The following is a 23,173-nucleotide window of genomic DNA, read 5'->3' on the forward strand; positions in this document are numbered from 1 at the left end:
TAATGACATTATAAAGCATATGTGGTTTATTTTAAGGAAAGCTGTCCATACCTTTGTCTTGTCTTGTTGAAATATTCCTACTTTCTCTCTAGAAGCTGTCATTTCATTTTTGTCATCCTTAAGCTGAGAAGTAACTTGTTGCCCGGTTTTAATAATTTTTACTTTTGCAAACTTCTAAAAGCTATTACATCTGCCTTAAAAGATACATGATATTTCTAGTGATATCTGTAGAAGAAATTACTCTCTTTTTTTTATGTTCTGGTTCATAAATTCCAGTTATTGCAAACTTTGCAGTTTAGGTGTTGTGTATCCTCTCTACTTTTAAACCCAAATCTCTCAAAGATTTGGCTTGTTCTGTGACTTTCTATGGACCTTCTCAGTTGCCAAGCTTAAATGTGTGCTGCTGTTCTTGTAGGGTCCAAGTCCAGCTCTTTCTTTAAAAGCATGCTGGTAGAGATGCTTGCCAGCACTTGAGGATCCCTGAAAGAGAAACAGGTGGTATTTTTGCTTGCTTCTGTCTGCCAACTTCCAGTCTCATGTAAAACAAGCAGCTAACGTGCTATTGACGATGTGTCAAGGGGAAAAAAAAATCAGAGAAATAAATAGAATCCTAAGAGTCAGGTAATTGGATTCCATTGATGTTTTGCCATTCAAGAAGTAAATAATGGCAGTAAAACTTTCACTGTCGTTTCATCATAATAACACATGCATTCTGCTATGTCTTGCCAAAAGGAAAATGTTCATGTCCATGTTAGCTGTAATTTGCATTTGTCTGGATTTTTAAAATGGATTTCTCTCATAATTATGTATGTGAATGTATCAACAATTAGGAGACAAATGACCATAAAGCATGGGCATTGTAAAATAAAAGATGAAGCAATCCAGAGGAAAACAGGTTTACCACATTATGTTGGCATCCATTTTTAACAGGATGTCACATGTAATGTAATAAAGAATTAGAACATTTTTCATTATGCCAATCCTATATTTGACTGAGGGGCATCAGCAAAAAGTACACCAAAAAAAAGGTCTCTGGAAAGTCTTTGAAATCTCTCTGTCTCAAATGTAGGTCAGAACTTACAGGGACCTGAAGAAATAAATATGGGGAAGAGGATTTGGAAACACAAAAGTATGTAAAAATAGGATACGACCCACCCTTAAGTGGAAGGAAATAATTTTGTGTTTGTTATGAATTAATTCCTATTTTAGAGGAAAGAAGAGCGGGCATAAAGAGTAGAGTACATAGCTTGACATACTTAAGAAGTGAGGGACTTCTATGATGTAAACATAAAGTTTGAAGTCTGTCTGTTGCCTCAGTCCTTCCATCAGTGGGGTCAAAATCAGGAGGGGCTTTGCTGTTGACCAATGCAGAGATTCTTTATGAAGCACAAAGAGTGACTGTTTTTCTGTGGTAAATGGTGCTCGTATGACAGCCAGGATCTGTCTGACTCTGTGTTGTAAAATGGTTCATAATTTATTAACCTAATGAACATCCCTTGAATTCTTGAAGCTGAGTGTGCATTTTTATTTTAGCACTAATGACATTTGATTAATTTATTTTAGTGATGAGTATTTAATACCTAGCCTTCATGCAAGGAAAACAAAAATTATTTGTGAGCTCAGCTGTGGTGAAGAGGTATAAGGTACTGAGAGCCCCTTAGGGATTTGCAAGGTGACTGGTGCCAAACTCAGCACAGAGCATCGCCAGGTCTCGGGAGTGATGGAGAACACATGTAAAGAACACCTCAGTCCTGTGAAGTCTTCCCTTGCTGATCCTTTTAAAGGGCAGCAGGCAGAGAGGTGCCAGCTCTAAAGGCAGTGCTGTTGTTGAAATAGCCCTGAGACTTCAGCTGAGCTTTGTAAAGAAGGATGATGGAGAACTTCTCAAACATTCGTTTCACACTAACAAGGTAGAAGGCTACTAGTAGTACTCATCATACTTAGGACTGATTGAAGACAGAAGCCATATGATTAGCTCATGTACACGAGTGAGTGGTGAGGGCTGGAGTAGCTCTCCCCGTTGTACAGTAGCGTATTTATCCTCTCAGAAATAGGCCACATGCTTTATTGACTGCAGTAATAGGCAGATCTGTATCACTTAGCAATCTCTGAACAAATCTCTGCTTCCCACGGGAGCTGAAGTTCCTGCTTGAACATTAACTCAGCTTTGTTGATTTGTGTCTGAGAATGCCCCTAACAAAAGCAAATGGTGGTTCAGCACTTTAGGAAGAGAGATAGATGGAGAGCACAGTGTAGTGTGGTACATGGCAGAGTCACAGTGGGATAAAACCAATTTCAAACATATATTTCGTGATACTGGATTGTGGCTTAATTTTCCACACTTTAATGTTTTTTGTTTTTTTTTTTTAAGATAAAGTGGTTCATTTATTTGGATCTGTTTTGCAAGTCATGGATGAAAATTTAGGTGAAATGGGGCGTGGTTATGTGCTGCATAAAACTCCCTGTAACCTACAGGAGTTAGTACAGAAAATGAATAGAGGAGTGCATGATATGAAATCAAAGCTTAAACATTTTCCAGGCAGAAGTGGCATTATGTGGATAGCAAAGTATGTCACTTAATGGGACAAAGTTACTACAAAGTTACAGTTTCTGTAATGAGTTGGGGGGCAGGTACTACTGACAAATGGGGAAGGTCTAACAAACTTCAAAATACATCCAGGAAAATGCTATTTTAAAATGTAGGTTAAAATTTGTGAACCTTCTTCCTTCAGGCTTGAGTTGTTCCTCCAGCAACCAGTGTTTGAAGGTCCTTCAGCTTTCTGCACTCTCGAAGTCTGCAGGGGAAGCAGCTGCTTATGCGTGTTTCAGGTGCCAGCAAGGGCACATTGCTAAAATGCCAGTGAGTTAGCCAACAAGAAATAACCTGGAAGAGATCATCCAAAACCAGAAGTAGTGCTCACTAAATGTAGGAGTGTGGCTGGAGCTGTGCATGATGGTTCTTGTGGGGCATTTGCCCTGGAGGTGACACAGTGGCTCAGGCAGTTGGTCTTAAGTGCAAATGTGGCAGCTTTCTCGTGTGCCCCTGCAAGCTGAAACATTAGCATTGCACCAGGGATCTCATAGAAAGCAGCATCCTAAAATGTACTGTGACCTTGCAGTTACAAGGTTTGATTCTTTCTGTGCCCTTTTCCTGACAGTCAGCAACACAGCTTCTTGTGGCTTTGCCTATGGAACCAGGGCTTAGTGCAGCTGCTTTATCCTGCTGGTGAGAAACTCCTGTGAGACTACATCACATTTATTTGCTTTATAAAGATGTAGCTGGCTAACCACTCTTAAGTTCAGTTTGTTTTGATGTTTGTGTTGTTTTCTTGGAAAGCTAGCCATGCTCCTGTCAGAATTGCCACTGATATTACACTATGCTAATAGAAGGCTACGAGGGACCAGACTGTGTGCCAGCAGCACTTGCTGGGCACTTCAGTACTTTGATGTGATGTGCTGTTTTTATATATATATATATATATATATATATATATATATATATATAAATTTGTCCCTTAGTTGGGTAGCACATCTCTTAACCCTTAAACTGATACTTTGGATGTGTTAAGCATGTATTTTTACTAAGAGGTAGTTCTGAGGTATTTTTTAGATAAGGACACATGCACAACTAAATATGATTTGTCTTCTGCGTGCACTTGGCTCAGCACGTTTTTTTTGTTTCCTGTGCAGTACTTTGGAAATGTAAGCATAACTATCTCTGGTTGTTTGCTTCAAATCTGTGTATTCAAATTGACTTCTCTTAGGGACTCAGATTTCCCTATCACACCTTTTAATGGCACTGGACAAATCCTAGCTCATAGTATCATGGGGCTCTGTATCAACATTGGTGTATATAAGTGCATGATTAACACGTGAGTGGCTGGTGATATGTTCCACTGTGAGAAAGAGGGATGTCCTGACATTGACATTTGCAGTGGCAAAATATGAAAAGCTGCAATGGATATATGTATGAGAGAGCTGTGGAGTCTCTTGCTCACTTGGTTAGTGAAGGACTTCTCTGCCATCCTTCAGACAGGGGCAGTTGAGAGCTGGATTAGCTGGCATCCTTACTTCATGCTGTTAAATAGTGTATTGCTAGTTACTCTAGGCATTAGGTGAAAGTGTTAAGATTGCAAAAAGTACATCCATGCTTATGTTGATAATTGGAATAAATCTATCTAATATCTTGCCAGAAAATTCTGAGAGTCTTGCATTGGTACCTCATATATTTGCCACTGGTTTGATGGTCATTTATGCCTAAGTGAATTTATCAATATTTTTGCATGACAGGTCACAGTAATGAAAGGCAGTAGTAGGAATAAGGATCACTCAACAGAAGGTGAAGGAACTGGGAAGCGACCAAAAAGGAAGTGTCTTCAGTGGCATCCCCTGCTTGCCAAGAAACTCCTTGACTTCTCTGAAGAGGAAGAAGAGGAAGAAGAAGAGGAAGATATTGATAAGGTAGATTTAATTGGATGCTTTGACTCAAGATGGTTAATGGTGGATTGGATTCTCCCTAGCTGTGTTTTTTATTTTGTGTTGTCTTGTTCTCTTCTGTGAAGAAACACAGCCAATAAAAAGTGATCTGATGCGGTGTCCATAAGGCTGTAAAGGCAGATAGTGACACAAGAAAGTGAGTTGTTAATCATGCCTTTAAAATAGTGGACAAATTTTTGAAGTCTGGAATATTTTTATCTGCTTTGTTTCAATAATGTGTTGCACATCCTAATCTTGATTGCTCAAAGTGGGTTTCTGATGTTCTTTTTTTTTAATTGCTTATTTCAGACGTGACATTGGCTTGTGGTTGGTATCTGCTTCTAGTAGCTCTGAAGAGCATACCAAACTACAACTTTTCATTCTTCTTTGTTAAAGGTGAAAACTACAAAGATTAAAAGGGAAAAAGAAGGAAAAAGCTGTCTGCAATTTTTACTGTCTTTGCATGTGAAATTCAACTTACCCTCCAGAGTACTGAGTGCACAGTGGAAGTAATCTGTCTCTGGTTTGACACTTGGTATTTTGGTATTGTTCAATAACGCTGACCTTGACCTTTTTTAATGCCATGTGGCACCTCACACTTTTCCAGTTAGACTCATTCTCTGTAACAAGAACTGGGAACTGTTTATGTAGATGCGATGATCCCATCGTGTGGATGGCATTCATATCTGTATCTCCTTGATGCCTTTCTAAGGCTGGAATGGAAAGGTCAATGCTGAGGACACTGCCTTGAGCCATACACTGATAAGAGAGGGTGACCTTGACAAGGATAAGCAAGAGCCCAATTCTCTGATGGTGCTTTCTGTTGATCTTACAGGTCCTTTCACAACATGGCATAAAATAGCAGTGTCGCAGTTAGGTAGGAGGTGGTTTTCTGTCTCATGCAGTAAGTTCTGTGGCTCGTCCCTTGTAGGAATGATACGCTGGCCTGTAAATGGAGAGAGCACATTTTGGCAGTGTATTCTGTTGAGATTTGCCCTCTGCCTCTGCTGGGCAGTTTTGTGGTGGCTGCACTGCTGTGCTGCTCACAGGCTGAGCAGTGATCAGCAGGAGAAGGGAAAAAACTGACAAACTAGCAAACTATTTACCTGTTCCTCCTTGTGTGCTCTGTGGTTGCAAACATGAATAATCAAGGTCCAAGGTAGCTCTGCTTGCCTCAACCCACTAAGATGATTTCTAGGTTGTCAGAAGGAGAGTAGATCTTGTCCCTCTATCCTCCCTTTAGGATTGTTAGTAGAGAATGGTCCTCAGCTTAGAAATTTTTCCACTTGGAAGTCAGTGTTAAGTCTTGCAGACCATGAATGAACCTGGGACCATCAGGTGAGGAGGTTTGATGTAGAACTCTGCTCTGTGTGGATGGAATGGTTGGCCTTTGGAGACAGCTGCGTGTCATGTGCCCATGGACAGTGTGTGTCCATGTGCCTCTCCCTCACTCCCATGCAGCACACACCGTCTCAGTCTTTGTGCGAAATGCAGATAACTGAGCTTACAACCCTTCCCTTTTGGTTCTGCTAGGTGCCGCTCCTTGGCCCTGATGGTTTAGAGCAGGATGCTGATGAGACTGAAGATGATGAGTCCTCAGAGCAACGAGCTCGCCGACCAATGAACGCGTTTCTCTTGTTCTGCAAACGCCACCGCTCTCTTGTGCGGAAAGAACACCCTCGACTCGATAATCGTGGCGCAACCAAGATCTTGGCAGATTGGTGGTCTGTTCTAGATTCAAAAGAAAAACAGAAATACACTGACATGGCCAAGGAGGTATGTTCTGTCTGAATGGTGGATGTAAAGGGAGTTCATTACATATTTCTCTTCTTTTTCTCTTTGTATTAAATGTTTTGTGTGGGATCTTTCTCTTCCCCCTGTTCCTCAACTTCACCATGGGATTATGATGCCCAGAGCAGCTGCTGTTCTTGCTTTAATTCACTTGATCCTTTGGACCATAATGGAAAGCAATTGGTCTGTGTACACAAACTAACCTGGTTCCGGTAGTCATTGCTGTAATTATATGCACTTTGTGATTGTATGGCCTGATAATTTCTGCTGTACAAGCATTAACACAAGGATAGTGGCCATTGTAAACACTAACATACTGTTCCGTGTCAGCTGACTAGTGATACTTAGCTGTGCATTCTCTGTCGGTGGTGCCAGCTACTGGTGGACCAAACCAATGGCACAGTCAAGAAATGTAGTCCCTTTTTACCTTTGATGCTAATGAATTAAAAAATTACTAGTGTTTCTTGAAGTACATTTCCCATTAACCAGTTTCTGATGAAGCAAGATTTGGTGAGCCCAGTACCAAGTCAGAGAGCAGTGCCTAATCAGAGTCCATTAACCAGGAGCAAGGAAAGGAGATTTATCGCCCTATTTCACAATGTATCTTTATGTCAACTTAAAAATTCAATGAGCCTTTTAAGAAATAGCTTTCTTGATAAGCTGTTTTCAAGAAGGCTGTGGTTATCAATAGTAGAGTGAGAAAAACACAGCAAATTACTTAGTCTGATAACCTTACCCCAAAACAGATCCCTGTGATTACCTGTATGATACAGATTGTGGGTAACCTTTGAATTCAATCTTAATAAAAATAAAGGAACACAGTGAGAAGGAAAAACATCTCTTTCCTTTGTTGAGTATGCTAGCACACTGTGGGAAGTGTAGATAGCTATGAAAATTTTGGGCAAACTATTACCCTACCTGCCCTGGGATCTGAAAGTGTCTGCTACTGTTAACAAGCTGTAAGGTCTGTCTGTTAAGCTTCCATGTGAGCATGGAAAGGTCCACAAGAAAAACAAAGTGTTTAACATGGCAGATCCTTTTTTAAGCAGTGTCTGTAGAACCTCTGTAGTTCCTCATCTGTGGCACAGTATTGAAACATTTGAGTCTGAGCTTTGTCCAGCCATTCCAGTTTCATTCTGCATCCCTGCTTATGAATTAGTGATATTTCTCTAAATGTCTGGAGAAAGGGCAATTAGAAGATTCAGTACAGATACAGAGAAAGGAAAGATGAGAATAAAGAAATAATTTTTGGAAGAAACAAACCCAATGCAACTGTTTTTCTTAGCCTTTTGTCTTGCTGAAGGAAACTTGTTCATTAAGAAGGAAAATAATTGCAGAACTTTCGTATGAAGTGACAGATCTGAAACTGTTAATCATATTGTTATAGAAATCATTGTTCTTGTAGTGATTTTTTTGGCATGAAGAAGAAATTGAATATTCAACATCAAAGCAGAACAATAAATCTAAGTCGTTTACATCATTATAAGTAGTTCTAAGAATGAGAACTAGAGGAGAGATAGCATATAATTTTTATTCTTTAAACAGTGTATGTTACAGCAATAATTAGCATAATTAGCAGCTATAATGTGCTGTTGAATCCATTTGGGCCTTCTTCAGCAACAAGCCTATTCTGTCTGCATGGATTGGTCATTTTATTGTAACACTTGCTTTTCACAGAACCACAGAATGGTTGGGGGTAGAAGGGGCCTCTGGAGATCGTCTTGTCCAACCCACTGCTTAAGCAGGTTCACATAGAGCAGGTTGAACAGGTTCACCTGTAAGTAGGCTTACTGCTGAGACTGTCAAAAAGAGGTCAGTGTCAACTGTAGTGAGAACCAGCTGTTGATACTTCCCTTTTTCCTAAAGAGAATTTATTTAAAAATCAAGAAGGTGAGTGCCTTTGAAAGAAGATAAAAATACCATTGTACCAATGGTCTTCTGTTTGAGTGCCTATATAAGCTCACTGAGATCTAAGATACAGTGAGTTGCTTAAACGTAGCTTTTCAGTGTCCTTTGACTTCCATATTTCACTGCACAGGCTGTAGCCACTGTCCTGGCAGGACACACATCTCCCAGGGAGCCCTCTATCATATCTGTTCTCCCTACAAAGTGTCTTGTATACCGTGAGCATCCAAACCACTTCTGCAGAGATACATGTGGGCCTTACAGAAGTGGTCCCTCCTGCAGTGGCTACAGTCCCTGCTCTTCTACAGTCTCTAGAATGTTTCTTTACTACTCATTGCTATAGTTCCCAAAATCATTTAGATTAGATCATGTGCCATGCAAGAAGCTTTCAGTTTCTTGCCGGCTTACTACTAGCAGTGATATTACCTCAGCAGCATGCACATAAAGGCACTTATATATTTACTTACTTATGTCTAGCTGTGTGCAAGATGTATCATTTTGGAAGATAGTGAGGCACCCAAACTTTTTGCTGGCTGGAATTATGAGAAGTTTCCTAGTAGATGGACATCTGTCCTTGACTCCCTGAGAGGCTCATCAGGTCTTTAGTTCATTCAGGCACTGTGGAAAATCCCACAGTCTGCACCTTGGGGTACCTAAATTATCTGGAAAAAGTGGCCCCACACTCCCTCTATTTTCCGTCTTGTGGTTTATGGTCTCTTGTAGCAACAGCTGCCCTGGAGACCTGGTGCTACACCTGCAGAGCTTGATGTGTGCTTTTGCTGGTGTTACTTCATGCGTAGGCTTTCTATTTCTACCCTGCAGACTTCCTAGACCAGCTTAAATTTGAAAGTTTCACTGTCTAGGATATAAGCCCAGTAGTTGATACATACTCAGAAAGGAACCAGAAGTGTTGCTCTATGTTTCAGCATTGTCCTTCACTGAGGGAAATTCATCTGGCCACTCATAAATATGCACCAGCATTTTTATTCAGTAATAAGGGTAGTGTTATTCTGTTAACTCTTACAGGACTTCTTGGGAGTGTTCAGCTGCCTTAGAAAGTATCTGGTGAGATTGTTATTGTTTAAGCCCTATTCCCTTGCTAGAAGACACTTCATTTTTAAATATGTCTTTGCGTCAGCAAGATCCAGGCTGTCAGGATTGTTTCCTATCGGGAGCAGCCTGATAAATGTGATTAGACATTGGAGTGGACTGCTCCAGAAGGTGGTGGAGGCACCAACCCTGAAGGTGTTAAACAAAAGACTGGACATGGCTCTGAGTGCCGTGGTGTAGTTGGCAAGGCGTGTTGGTCCGTGGGCTGAACTCAGTGATCTCAGAGGTCTTTTCCAACCTCACTGATGGTGTGATTCTGCTGCCGTTCAGTGGCTAAGCTGAACACTTCTCCCTGCTGGTCCTTGACCAGTGGTGTTTTGGGTCCAGTCAGCCAGACTGGGAGCTTGCTGGCCTTGTGGTGCCACTGCTTTGGCAGCTCCTCAGGGTAGGAGGGACAAATGTCCTGGCTTGCTGGCTGGAGTTTGCTAAGTCCACTGGCTGATGTATGGACTGTAAAATGTGTAATGCGAACTCTGCATCCTTCAGGAGTGAAAAATTGAGTGCTGTTATTTTCTCGGGAATTTTTTTAATGTTAGGTGTTGTTAGGTCTCTGAGATTCATGTGACATTTAATAGCATACATTTAAAATTAAACACGTGCTAACAGCTAGCCTGAGGTGTAGCTGAAATCCACTTGTGAGCTCCTGTTCCTACTGCAAATAGAGGAAGCAAATCTTTTTTTATTTGGTGATGAAAGCAACTTGTGGAGTTTTAACCTCAGTTCTGAAGTGGTACCGGTCCTGCTACATAACACAACATTCTCCAGGCTTTCACAAAACAGAAATAAGGCATCAAACCAATCCCACCAACACATCTTGTTCTATTTCTTACCTGAAACTTCAGAACATGACTCTGCTGGGCAGTCCCTGCCATTTGTTGTGGAAAGCAAGGTGGTGTCTTTTCATTCCAGGTTAGGTACTTATGTTTGGGTTGGGTTTTTGTGGTTTTTCTTTGGTTGGTTTGGTTTGCTTGTGTTTTGGGGTTTTTTAAATCAATTTTAGACATATGCTTAGACTGGCTGTGTTAAGTGCTTTACTGCATAATTGGTGAAAGAGAGGAAAGCAATAGATTACGTTATTGTCTTAGACCTTTTCTTGTTACTGTGTAACTCATTTAAGTTATCTTCTCATGACCCAGTAAACAAAATCTATTTGTCTGTTTTAGGCCTTGGTCTAGTAATCACAAAAGTCAATACTGAAAAGGTTTTAAGATTTGGATCAGGCCCCTGTATGAATTTATATGAAGTCCTTCTTGGACATTGTTTAACTTCTTAAATTTTCTCTTTTTTTATCTTATGTATTGAAACTGAATCGTTCCAATGAGTTGTTCTCCCTCAGTTTGCTCCCTTGCCTTCAGAAACTGCAGTTAATGTTCACTTCTTGGCTTTGCAGAGAAAAAAAAAAAGACATTACTAGACCAGCTCACTTGAATTGCTCTTGTTGAAAACTGATTAAAAGCTTATTGCAGCCTTGTCCTAGTTCTCATTTGATGGGCAGCCTGTCGGCTTGTCAAATTACTCAATAGAATAATTCAATTACTCAAAGCAGCATTGCTGATATGAAGAGCTTATGTAGCTCACTGCTAGCAACTCTGCGCTTTTCACTCTGCAGGCTGGAAACATGATTTATGAGTGGGCTGTGGCTTTAACCATGGAAGGCAAAGCTGCTTCGTCGTGTATTTCCTTTCCTCCTCTTCCCTTACCCTCCCCTTCCTATCCCTTCCCTCCACTAGGCTATTTTTGTGGTGTACTGAGCTCCCAAAGCAAACTGAAGGAAAGGGAAAAGGAGTGAGGTGAGCAGTGTCACAGTCCGTACTTTGCAGATTTAATACATACACCCTATTCAGAAAATACAGCATGTATGTGGGTCAGTGATCCCTGCAGACTTTTATTATTTTTAGCCATTTCTATAAATACAGGACTTCCCACAGCAGGGTTCACGCAGTGCTGTATTTCTTGTAAACTGAAACGTTTTTATCTGTGTTACAGTCTGGAGGTAGCAAGTGCCAGCTCAAAGGTGAAGACAGAAATGAAAGAAAGCACTGCACGTGCAGTGGTGACCCTGCCACAAGGCAGACTGTTGAGCTGGGAAAACACTGTAGTGGCTCTAGCAGAGGGCAAGGCTTTCAGTGCTATTTCTGTATTTGATGCCCAAGGGATGTTTTTTCCTCTCTATGTTTCTGTGCATGCATGTGTGTGAAATATAGGTGCTTCTCTGTGCCATGAGTGGGACTGATGGCAGCAATGTGGGTGGGAATGTGTAATCACAGAACAAACTTCCTGCATCTGCCCTGCCATGTGCTTCCAAGCACAAAGTCGGTCTTTTGGTCATGTGCTGCCCCTGAGAGCTACCCAGTCGTGAAGGGGTGTTGGGTTCCTTCTCCCTGCAGTGAGCACTGGTACTGGCTGGGCAGGCTCCCACAGCAGCAAGTGCTGTACACCCCTATCAGTTGTTAGGCAAACATCTGCAGCTGGAATGTGTGGCATGTTCCTCTGATTTGCCAGTTCTCAACCTTGCATAGCAACACATGTAAAATACTGAAATGCTGTCTTTCTGTTACTGTTAACATTCAAAAATCTTGGTTTAATGTGGGCAGTAAAATTCTTGGAAGACGTTGGTGTTTTGTTTTGTGAATAAAATAGATCCCGGTCCTTTCCCCCACCCCTCAAACTGTGGGATCCAGACCCTTTCCCCCACTGCCCGTGTGTAGTTTGGCTTCCTTTGTTTTGCTGCCTCATACCAAAAACACAGCAAACAAGTGAGATGTGTGCTGGGTGCTCAAGGCCAAAGAATGTTTTAAATGGTCACAGTTTGTTTTATGCAGCCATACAGCATGGTACATTTTGGAAGGAACACTGGGATGATGTTATCACAAGATACTGAATATGATGTTATACTGGTTGCAGTTTGTTTTCGGTGCCTGGTTTAGGAAAGCATATACTCAAATATTCTAAAATACAGAACTACTAGAGAAGAATGAGTGCAAGTTAAGGCATCATGCTGCATTTATTGCTAAATGAGTGTTTGTTTTTAATTCAAACTAGAAAGTAAACCTGCAAAGAATTCAAGTATCTGTTTCTCACAGCATAAGCATACAAGCACTGGGGAGCAGTTTGCAGGATAAGAACTTCAGCCTGCTCTGGGTAATAGACCCTCAGGAGAGGAAAGAGAAAACCCACGTTTTTAGATACACCTCTCTTTATCTTAATACTTCTTCTTAGCATATTGTGTTGGTGGTTGGACTCTAAGCATGTGATATTTAAGGATTGGTTACTGTATTAAATCTTCTTACATGCAGTGTGCTCTGGTTGCCCTGTGTAGAGAATAATGTCATGATTGATAATTTCTGTTTTCTTTTCTAGTACAAGGATGCATTTATGAAAGCAAACCCAGGGTACAAGTGGTGTCCCACAGCCAACAAACCTGTGAAAACCCAGGCATCCAGTGTTACAAACAGGAAAAAGCTATGGGCTATTGCATCAGACTCTGCAAAAGACTTACCAAGCCCAAGGAAAGTAACCAAAAGTGAAGAAATGCCACAACTTAACTTTGGGATGGCAGGTGAGATATCCATCCATGGTACTCAGCTGTAGCTCTGGGGATGTGGTTTTGAAACTGAATTGGGATACCTGTTTTCTTTATTGCACATGATACTGTAGTGTCCCAGATTAAGTTGCCAAAACTGTAGTTAAACCTCTGTGTAACAGTTTTCTAAGATTTTCCATAGTGCATTATTTATTTTCAAGAGTCAATTCCAGATATGAGGCATCCTAACTCTTACCTCCTGTAGGGCCCAGATTTGATTGATTTTTCAATTCCAGCTTATGTGCTGTTAGAGACCTCCATTCTCTGGTTAAAAAAGGAAAGTGCTGATTGTGTGCATTCTATTTCTCTGTCATAGAATGCTGTACTCTTTTAAGTAATTTACTATTTGCAAAAATAATTTATGGGTGTCTCAAGTTGGATATGCTAATCTTGTAGATTAATGTGCCAGTGGGGCTAACACTTTTGTATTTTCATCAAGAGAAGTATAATTTTATTTCACTTAAATGTGCTCTTTTACCCATTGTATCTTGGAGGATCAAATTCTAAACTTCTAAACATTTGAAAAAAAAAAAATGAAGAAGTATAGGTGGAGTGCCTGAACTGGTGAAAAGTAGATAATCTCTTGCTGATATCCATAAATAGCAGAACTGTTATAATCATGACCTTGAAATACAGGGACATTAATGTTAAATACTGGCAGCTTGAGAACCTAGCAGTCAAGGGGAAAAAAATCCCTGCCATTGTTTTTCTCTTTTGATTTCCTTGGTTTTTGTTTTTTTTTTGTGTGTGTGTTTTGCAGGTTTTTTGTTTGTTTGTTTTGTTTTTTGCTTGTTTAAAGTTTCAGATGCATCAGTAGTTACAAAATTAGAAACTTTGTCATATCCTGCCTGGTTTATGACAGGTGTTTAGCAGATAGAACTTCTCTGCTTAGAGAGATTGTGAGCTGGAGAGTAGAAAATGGTTTTATGGAACAAGGGTAAAAGAATGAAAAGGGTTAAAGAGGCATGTATACCTTAGTATAGTGGCATGAAAATTCCTATAATGAAATTTCTTCTGGCTCTTAAGGAACTGAAATGTGATCAAAATAAAAGTGTTTCATGTTTCATAGTTCTTTTATATGGGACAGCATTTCCAAAAATCACAAGCCCCTTCAGACTATTCTGCTTTTGCTTTTAGAAGAGTCATTTCTATGCTCCTTAAATATTTAGTGACTTAACACAAAAAACAAGTAAGAAGCCTTAATCTGCCTCTCATCCATCCCCCAGTACTCCTGCTAGGCTATCCTAATGTCAAGTTTTTGAGCACAAAGGTCTTGAATCAACACCTGTCAGAGTAGGGGACAGAGAAATTAAGAATTAATTAGAAACTAATCCATTGTTCTATCTATAGAGCCATTCATATCTGAATAAAGTCCTTTAGTGCTACCTGTGATTGGTTTTTTTTTCCTGCAGGTTGAGTCAATGAGCATAGTAATTCATAAGGATCTTGCTCCTGTCCTCATGCCAGTGAAGGCTGGCAATATCTTGGGTATAAGAATACCTTATAAAATAAAGACCGCTTCTGACAGAGATGTTAGCAGCATCCACATGATGACAAGTGTGCCATGCCAAATGGATTCCTGCTTTGTCAACTATATACCAGTTCTTGCTAAATATGTTTATTGTGCTCCTCTCTGCTTGACTTCACATGATAGTTAAATTCTCACTCTTCTACCCAGTACAGTGTCTTAAAAATCCAGTCTGTGTACTAGCTGATGAACTGAAATGTAGCTGAAGCACCTCAAAAACCTTTTACCTTTGAAATGCCACTGATTCACTTGTATCTTCAAGGCAGAAAATTTCCTCAGGATAGGGTTTATATGAGTCTAGAATCATGCCAGGAAAATTGTTTCATTTGTTGGTCATTGCTAATCATGTGTTGATTGCTTTTTGTGTTTTACATTTTACTTTGGAAAATCTAGTATGTAGAGAGTAAGATCTCACTTCATTTTTCAAAGTCCCACACAGGCTGTTTCTGTCCCTTTTTGGCTTTACAAGAATAACCATGCCAGATTTAAGTCTGTTATGCTGACCTACCATTATGTGGAGGTGTGGCACCAGCATTGGGCTTCCGACCTGCAGACCCACTAGTGGTGTCTTTGTCATCCAGCCTGTAAGCTGTAATTGAGCATGTTTTTCTTATACAGCTCACCTTTGTAGGGTGTAGGGCAAAGAACACTGTTGTTTGAAAAAGCTTTGCCATACAAATATGTGAGATTCCCAGTACTTGCATATTTTTGCTTCAGAAGAAAACCATCCATGCTTAGTGAGGCAAAGGCTGGAAGAAAGGCACTTCTGGAGTAGGCTATATCCCTATAGAAACACAGTTTCTGTTTTTTTAGAAAGAAGCTCAATTATGCACCCAGGTAAAGTTGGTTGAAGTTGGTTCCTGCTAGCCTTCTTCCTGCTTAGTACTTCCTCAGTTTGTTGTTTCCTCTGACAGAGAAATGGCTAAGATGAACAAGCCAGCCTGCTGAGTCTGTAACCAGCCCAGTACTAACAAAGTATGTAATTCCCAAACAGAGATGGTTTTAAGTTTCATCAATATTAAAAGCTGTTGAGAAAGTCACGAATGGCCTGCCGTTCTGCAAGTCAAATGTGTGCTATTTTCTCACTACTGTTGATTTAAGAATAAATTCTGTAAAATACCCCTTAAAATTATTCTTCATACCAGTAAGCTCCTAGTGCCAGAAGAGAAACATTGTTGTGCTGAGAAGGCACTATAAGCATATGGCAGTATTTGGATATGTACATTTTGTCTTCCCTTAGGTGAAGTTATTTTGTAATTGGAAACCTTAGTAGAAGGATTTTTGTTTTTCTCGTGAGCAGACATCTAAGCACCAACCCTCTGCTACAGCTGCAGCATAAGTGTTGAAGTTGTTTAAGCATCACATTAAACTTTTATTTCCAATTCATCTGACATTTTTTCCTTCCTCCTAATTTTTATATTTAAATAAACAGTTTAAGTATTTGCTTACTTGGGGAGAAAAACACTAAACCACACTTCTATCTTTGTTCTCTTATGATAAGCTACGTAATTGAAAGGCAGAAAGCCAAAACTACCAAGAAGATATTTAAAATACAGGCAAGAATTTTACAGTCTTAAACTGGGTGTTCTTGAGATGGCCAAAACTGGGGAGGGGGAAAAGGACCAACAGGTAATGAAAATAAAGCAAAAAAGAGCAGCTGGGAGTCATCAGGGTGATGCAGGCATGCGAAAGTGCTATACTGCAGTTTGTTAGGCAAAGTGTTTTCAGGACCCCCCCTCATCTGATGTGGTTGCATTGCTGGTCATCCATATAGAAGGAGGATGAACTGCACCTTGGATAACTGCAGAGGATAGCTATAGAAATTGCTGAAATTATGGGAGATAGATGTGCTCGATGACATTGGGAGATCTTGAATTGTTTAGACCAAGAAAACAAGTGGAAGAAGAGTAGGAAAAGTCCTGTAAATGCTGAAAAGGGAGATACCATTTAGGGAAACAGTTACTAATCTTAGAGATGGAAGTACCAGAAAAACATGTACTACCTGGCCCTGAGTATATTTAAGCTAAAACCTGGAAGAAAGCCATTAATGCTTAGAAGATCTGAATCCTGCAAAAATCTTCCAAAGGGAGTAAAGAAAGCAGAAAGCAACCAGCCAAGGCCTTACTGTTTAATATGGGGCTCAGTAAGTTTATGGAGGACCTGGAGATCTCTTCTAGTCTCTCCTTCCTCCAAATCAGCTGCCTGCTCAGGCATTATCTTTCAAGATATGTGTTCACTTTTCACTTCCTAATTGCTCTGATGTTCTCTGGTTTGAAGGACTGAATGGTTTCTGATCAACTGCTTGGATGGCAAAAAGTGCTGTTGCTGACAGGATCACTTCACTTACGAATTGTGTTTAGATACTTACTGGCCCTTCACATTTTCTGTGTCTCTTACTGTTGCTACATCCTACACTTCTGGTAGTGTCTTGTCTCTTCATTGAAGTGTGATTTTTTTTCCCCTTTTTTATTTAAAAAGGCAAACTTCTTCAAAAAAATGAAAACCTCCAAAACACTTGCATTCTATGTGTTTATTATGGTGAAGGAAAAGGTTAATTCCAGTTGAATATTGGGTTTGAAGCTAGGTGCTATTTAGGATGCCTGTTAAGTACTATTTAATAATCTGCCACTCTTCTATCCATGGGGTAGTGAACAAGCCTGGTTTATTTACATTGTTTTCTTCTGTTTCTATTTAATGCCCTTCTAAAAGACTATTGGAAAAATTTACCTTGAGAATGTCAGTGAGAGATGCTGTGTGCAGGAAAACTTTGGACAGCATCTGTGGTACTAAATTAAACAGCATTGATGAATATTCCCATGAATTGGACCATGATCATCTGTAGTCCTAAACTGTTTGGAGGTTTACAGGTACAGGTTTGGCCCATGTCAGCTGAAAGCATCAAAAATTCCACTCACATTATGGCTGTTGTATGAGACATTTGGCTGCTGTCTGTCTCCCTGTCTCTACGTGACAGTGTTAAATCAGGTGCCTGCATTGCTCCCAAGGCATTCTATAAAATCAGAAAATTAGTCTTCTTAGTGATGAAGAGCAACCACTGTTCTGAGTGGAAAAGCTACTCCATGAGTAATGCAGTGTCAGAGTTTATTGCTTTCACTTCTTGTCATTTTCTGAGCTCCTGAGGTGTAGGAAGGCTAGAGGGGAAAAGCTGTCAGTATCAAATACTTGGAGAAAGAACATTTATCTCTCCATTTCACATTCCTCAATTATGTATTGTATTGACAGGGCAACAAGTAGGCAGGCAGCTTGCCTGGCCAGTGCTTGTGCTGTTCTGGCTTCGTGCTTCAGAGCTGTCAGGCTGGCACTTTCCACCACCAAATACAGCTCTAAATTACAGACAAATGAAAATAGAAATTTTGCTTCAGAGCTTGATCATGTTGTTTTGTTCCATCCCTTTATTTGATCACTTGCCAAGGAAGGAACTGCTCCCTTGGTAAGAGCATCCACCGACTTATAAACCTGTGCATTATTAGAGCATCTTTGTGTATATTTATATGTGAGATCATTACAGTTGCTGTTTTAAAGATACTCATCTCTGTAGTACATAAAACCTTTGGCAGTAGAATTATAAATCCATGCAATGGGGTGTTAAGCACACAAATCCAATTAAATCCTTCAAAGAGCTTTGAAAGCCTTCCCAGAGGGTACAGAAATGGTTATTTGTGATTCTCTTGAACTGCCTTTTATGGCAGCTTGCTGAGAGTGTCTGTGACAAATAGTCTTCTGGGGGTTTAGTGGTGCAAGTGGTAGGTTTTTTAAACAAGCAAATGAATCAACTTAAGACTTCATTTTACTCTTTTAACAGATCCTACACAAATGGGAGGCCTTAGTATGCTGCTTCTAGCAGGGGAACATGCACTTACTGCACATGAGGTAAGGAACTCTCTTCTCTCTCTTACCATGAACTCTTAAGTTTAAAGAGCTTGTAAGAGGAATATTTGACCAGTGAGGAATAAAAGTTAGGGCACATCTCAGGTAACTTCAGCTGGGAATGAAATGTGTGTCTTGTATCCCTGCTGTGAATGTAGGTTGAGCACAGTTCAGTATTAACTCTGCTGATACTTTAGCACAAGTCAAGCCTGCCCTATGAAGAGACATTGTCACAGGTAAAAGGGTTGTGTTAACCAACAGGTGGTTTGCAAGCTTTTCTGGGCAAGGATTCTATATGCTTGTGCAATGCCTGACACAACTGTGGCCTCGACACTAACAGATAAATAAACAAGTAATTTCCTACAAAGTCAGCATCATTGTATATACATTCTGAAACCCAGAAAGTGCTAACAGGTAATTGAAGTATTGCAGTCTGCTCCTATTCACTAAATCCTTATGTCTAAAAAGAAGTTTGTAGTTCAGTTGCCATCACAAATGTGTTATTACATTTTTACAAAAGAGGCTAGTAAGTGTTTTTGCATATCTCCAGTAGTGCAGAGATCTCTGGTCTTTCTTTAGACTGATTAATAATATCATCTGGTTTTTAGGCCAACTTTGAAAATTGTTCAAAAGGTGGCTTATTTGTTGGGTATAGTAAGTAGTCACTGCCATAAATCTCTAGCTCTAGGAAAGAGCTCTCTTTTGTTGTTTGTTTTATTGGGAGGAAAAGTAATAATTAACTTAATCTATATGTGTAGTTCACTTGAGATTTATTGCTCCTGTACTGCCAGGACTCTTCAATGCTTTGCACACCAGTTTTAGCCATGGAAATTTTGTGCTGTGTGGGTACTGGCCTTCTGTGCTGCAGCATGAAAAATAAGAAACATTCAAGCCAAGTTGACAAAGAAGTGAAAAGAAATACATTATTTTGTGCTAAAATTACACTGTCCTTCTCAAACTTGTAATCTCTCAGCTTGGAGCATAGAAGCTGCTTTTAATATGCTGTTAGGTTTAAATGTGAGGGAAGGTATATTGTAGTCACAGATACTGCATTCCTTTAAAAAAGGTCTTTGTTATGACCTTGAGAGCTGAGGTGTCTTAATTCTATAAGAGCCATAGTAGTATAATTTCAGATGGCAATGTAGGAATAAAATCCACATGTAGATTTAGAGTCAAATCAAGAAGCATGTTGTGTGATTGTTTTGATGCATGAAAGTTCTTATAATCAGAACTTTCTTATTCTGAGCAAAAGACATGCTTCCTGTGTGCCTCAATAAATCCTGGTTTTCCTGATAGAAGCATGCAGTACTGCTTGTGATGAAATATTCACTTTATGTATAAACTGCACTTTACTCTCCTGGGCCTGTGGTCTTCTTTAGAAACCTGGCCCTCTACATCAAAGAAGCAAGCTGTGTAATCTGCTTTCCCCAAAAAATTAGAGCAAAATAATTGTCATAGATACAGCCTAGACAAAACTAGTTGGCAGATTGTTAGAATTGTGATGGGCCATAATCTAGCCCATACTTACTAATAAGTTACCATATTTTAATTGTCCGACCCTATCTGACAAGTGTTTAAGGGGCAGAGCACTCTCCCAGGAAACTGCACATCTCTGATTCTTTTTGAGGGTCCCCTTTATGAAATACCTCCTCCAGATCGATTGGGGTGATTGATATTCTTAAAGAGACCCAAATGAGCAAAGTCCTCCTCATTGTGTGTTTGCAGGAGTTAAGTCTCCAGCTGTGTGTCCAGGTGCTGAGAGACTTTCTCCGTTTCTTTTGTGTAGCAACCCTGGTGTGTCTTCCATTTTTCCTTTATTTTCTTATGTTTCAGTGGTGAATAGATACAGAGCAAATATTTCTTAGGCATGTGTTTCTCAAATGCAGTAATGATCCTAAATCTGTTTAGACTTGAATAAATGAACAGCTCTTCTGTTTTCCCACCCTCAAGCATGTAGACAGAGGAGGAGATGTAAGATGGTCATCTTCGCGTACCTTTGGGAGAATCTGTGGTTGGATTTCCATGCTTATGATCTTGAACTTAAACCAGCATTTGGGAGACTAGCAGAACATGCTCTAGGAGGTAGTATGACAGACTCAGAAAGCAGCTTGAGAATTCATTGTAGAACTGGGAAGCTGCTTTGCTCTTCAGTGGAGAGGAGGAGTCAGTTGTGTTGTATTAGAGTTGGTATCCACATGGAAGAGAATATGGTGTGCTAATGTGACTACAGAGGTATGGTTAGTGAAAGAGGTTCAGAAGTTGCTTTGTTATGGAGAATGTATGTATTGTTTTTATATGCTCATAAGTATATAAATACACATTTATACATCTAAAGCATTGGCATTTCTTATTTAAAAAAAAGGACAGAGTGTCATATTTTAAAGAATGCTCTAAATTATAACATGTAGTCTAAATTATCATGGAAGTGTGTGTATACACTTAAGATACATGTACACATATATGGTTCTTAAAATGGGGATCTGCCAGACAGAGGATTAGCTGTCAACATGTGTATTGACTGCTGTGCATATGTATGATTATGTGGCCTTGTAAGCAGAGGTCTTACATACTCCTACAATTTTAAAGTTGTTAACAGAGGGAAGGCAGCACTGACACAGTTTTGCTCAGCACTTGAGAGAGGATGAAGGACATTGTACTTAGAGGTCTGCTAATCCAATGAAAGGTATTCAACACCTGTTGATGTTCTGCCAAGTGTATGCTAAATGAATGGATAGGGATTTTTCAAGTGAAGTGTTTAATCTGCAAGTTGTCAGAAGCCCAGATGTCAGTTAACGAAGTGACCAGCCAGCAGGAGGATGGGAAGAGGCACAACAGTCATATGTGCAAAATTGTTTTGTAATTGTCAGTTGCAATCTCTGTGTGTTTGCCAGTATGTTTCCAGTTTTGCAAATTTTTGTGACAGACTAGAGAGATAACAGATAACAGAATACAGAATTCAGTGTTGGTAGGCGATTGATTTCTAGGCAGCAGCTGGAGTAACTAAGCAGACAGGCAAGAGAAGCTGCAGACCTTACAGGTAGTTGGCAAAGGACATGGATATGCAGTGAGTTTCCCCCTGCATTTTGGATGCTTTCATCAGTTACACAAGACAGTAGTGTATGAGCATATTTTACGGAACACCTGAGCGGAGATGCCGGACGTATCATCTCCAGCTGCTGTGGTTGCGCCAGGCAAAGCCCGGTCCTCGCCGCAGGTTACTGTCAGCAAGGCTGAAGCCGGGTGAGCGGCGTTCCTTGCTTGCCCGTCCGCCTCCCTGGACATCTGCCGTACTCGTCCGTCGGGCCCTTTCCTTGCCTTACAGCATCACCTAGTGGAGTCTCTGTGGGTTACTGCCCAGAAATGCCGAAATCCGGAGCGGCCTCCAAAGCCGGCCTGTCTAGCGGCGCTAACGCCTCGCAGCAGTCAGGGTGTGGACGGCCCAGGGATTTCCTCCACCCTTGTTGGGTGTGATGGTTTTAGAGGAGGTTATGGTAACCTGCAGGGACAGGAAGGCCTGTGATGGCCTTCTTTTTGAGAGCAAAAGGCTATCTTGCATGTGATGCAGGGTCTGTGCAAAGTGTGAATGAGAAGTGAAAAACCTCTCGGTGCAGCTCCAGGGAAGGCTTGGAGGAACAAACAGGAGAGGAAATGGGATGTTGAGGACATTTTGTTAGAGCAGGAAATAAGATGTACAAAATGGCACTATCTGTGCATCTGTTCCTTCTGGTAATTATTTTAATGCTTTGATCAGGTTCAATCTGGCAAATGGTAGAAGTCCTGGAGATAATAAGTTTCCCACAGGTCAAGAATGTTTGGGGAGCAGCAGAGTAGAAGAAACAAGCTCCAATTAGTGCTCTGCCAAGTAAAGGCAACTCTAGAAGCATTAACTTTTTAAAGAGTAGCAGGAATTGATAGGAAAAGCATAGTGGTTCCAACCACAAAACCTCCACTGAGTTACTGAGCACCAGCAATCTGTCCTCTACACATAAAACCGTAGAAAACTGGGATTCACACCTCCCGCAGCAAGTGGCTGCTGGCCCAGCCCCCAGCATGTGGCCTCCGAGGCAGAGAGAAGGCTCATCCTGAATGTCTGACAGCGCCTGTGTTGTGGGGGCTGTGCCCCTCTTGGATGGGCACTGCCACTCTAGCACAGTGGTCCTGGGGTCCATGGCTCGATGGCTCCAAACTCAGAGCTAAGCAGTATAAGGCAGCTGGCTGAACTGCAAAAAATATGGGAAACAAGTCCAAAATTTGGTCATTCCTTTAAAAATTCCACCAGGGCAGTGGCCTAAAATAACCAAATGAGTGCTCAGACGTGCAGGCAGCAACGTTATATATCTGCACCTTGCAGAGTCTCAGACCTTCAGAGATGGGTCTCTCAAAAGCAGCCAGATACTTTTCTGATGGTGATCCAGACTACTGTTGAGGCACAGGCATCTTAAACAGACTGTACAGAAACATGATAAAAGTCAGTAATAAACATTACATCAGTGAAATCAGTAGCACAACCTACTAAAAAGGCAGAAGATAGACATTAAAAATACATTCTTTGTGGCCCTTTAGGTTGCTGTACTCCCATAGTACACTGATAAAACATCCTGCTCAGTGTTTAATAAATACGGTGGAAATATAGATCACAGGAGTCACTGTTGTTGCTCAGTTTTATAGCTGGGAAGAAACAAGTTTGTTTGTATATGTAAGCAAATTGTCACGTTGGTGAATTTTCCCTTGTCCTCTGGGTTGCTACACTTGGATTTAGTGTTTCCAGGGGAGCGTGGGTAGCAGATTCTTGAAAGCAAATGTTGCTATTGCAGTGCTTCAGGATGTCAGACAAACAGCAGCAGGGCAAGCTGCACATGCTGTGGGGCTTTGTGCTTACTAACAACAGGTGC

At 40.6% G+C, this 23,173-nt stretch overlaps 1 protein-coding gene across 5 annotated transcripts in view; it reads left to right on the plus strand.

Annotated features, from left to right (window-relative positions):
- Positions 1 to 23,173, plus strand: part of BBX (BBX high mobility group box domain containing) — a 135,119-nt gene that overhangs the window by 73,352 nt on the left and 38,594 nt on the right. For all 5 annotated transcript variants that reach the window (XM_054001710.1, XM_054001700.1, XM_054001692.1 and 2 more), the window contains 4 exons: positions 4,291 to 4,461; positions 6,010 to 6,252; positions 12,643 to 12,841; positions 18,217 to 18,284. In XM_054001710.1, the coding sequence (XP_053857685.1) occupies positions 4,300 to 4,461; positions 6,010 to 6,252; positions 12,643 to 12,841; positions 18,217 to 18,284 (672 nt within the window). In that variant the 5' untranslated portion in view covers positions 4,291 to 4,299. The remainder of the gene's footprint in view (positions 1 to 4,290; positions 4,462 to 6,009; positions 6,253 to 12,642; positions 12,842 to 18,216; positions 18,285 to 23,173) is intronic.

Source organism: Vidua macroura, chromosome 2 (assembly GCF_024509145.1).
Source record: "Vidua macroura isolate BioBank_ID:100142 chromosome 2, ASM2450914v1, whole genome shotgun sequence".
In the NCBI taxonomy this organism is placed as follows: Eukaryota; Metazoa; Chordata; class Aves; order Passeriformes; family Viduidae; genus Vidua; species Vidua macroura.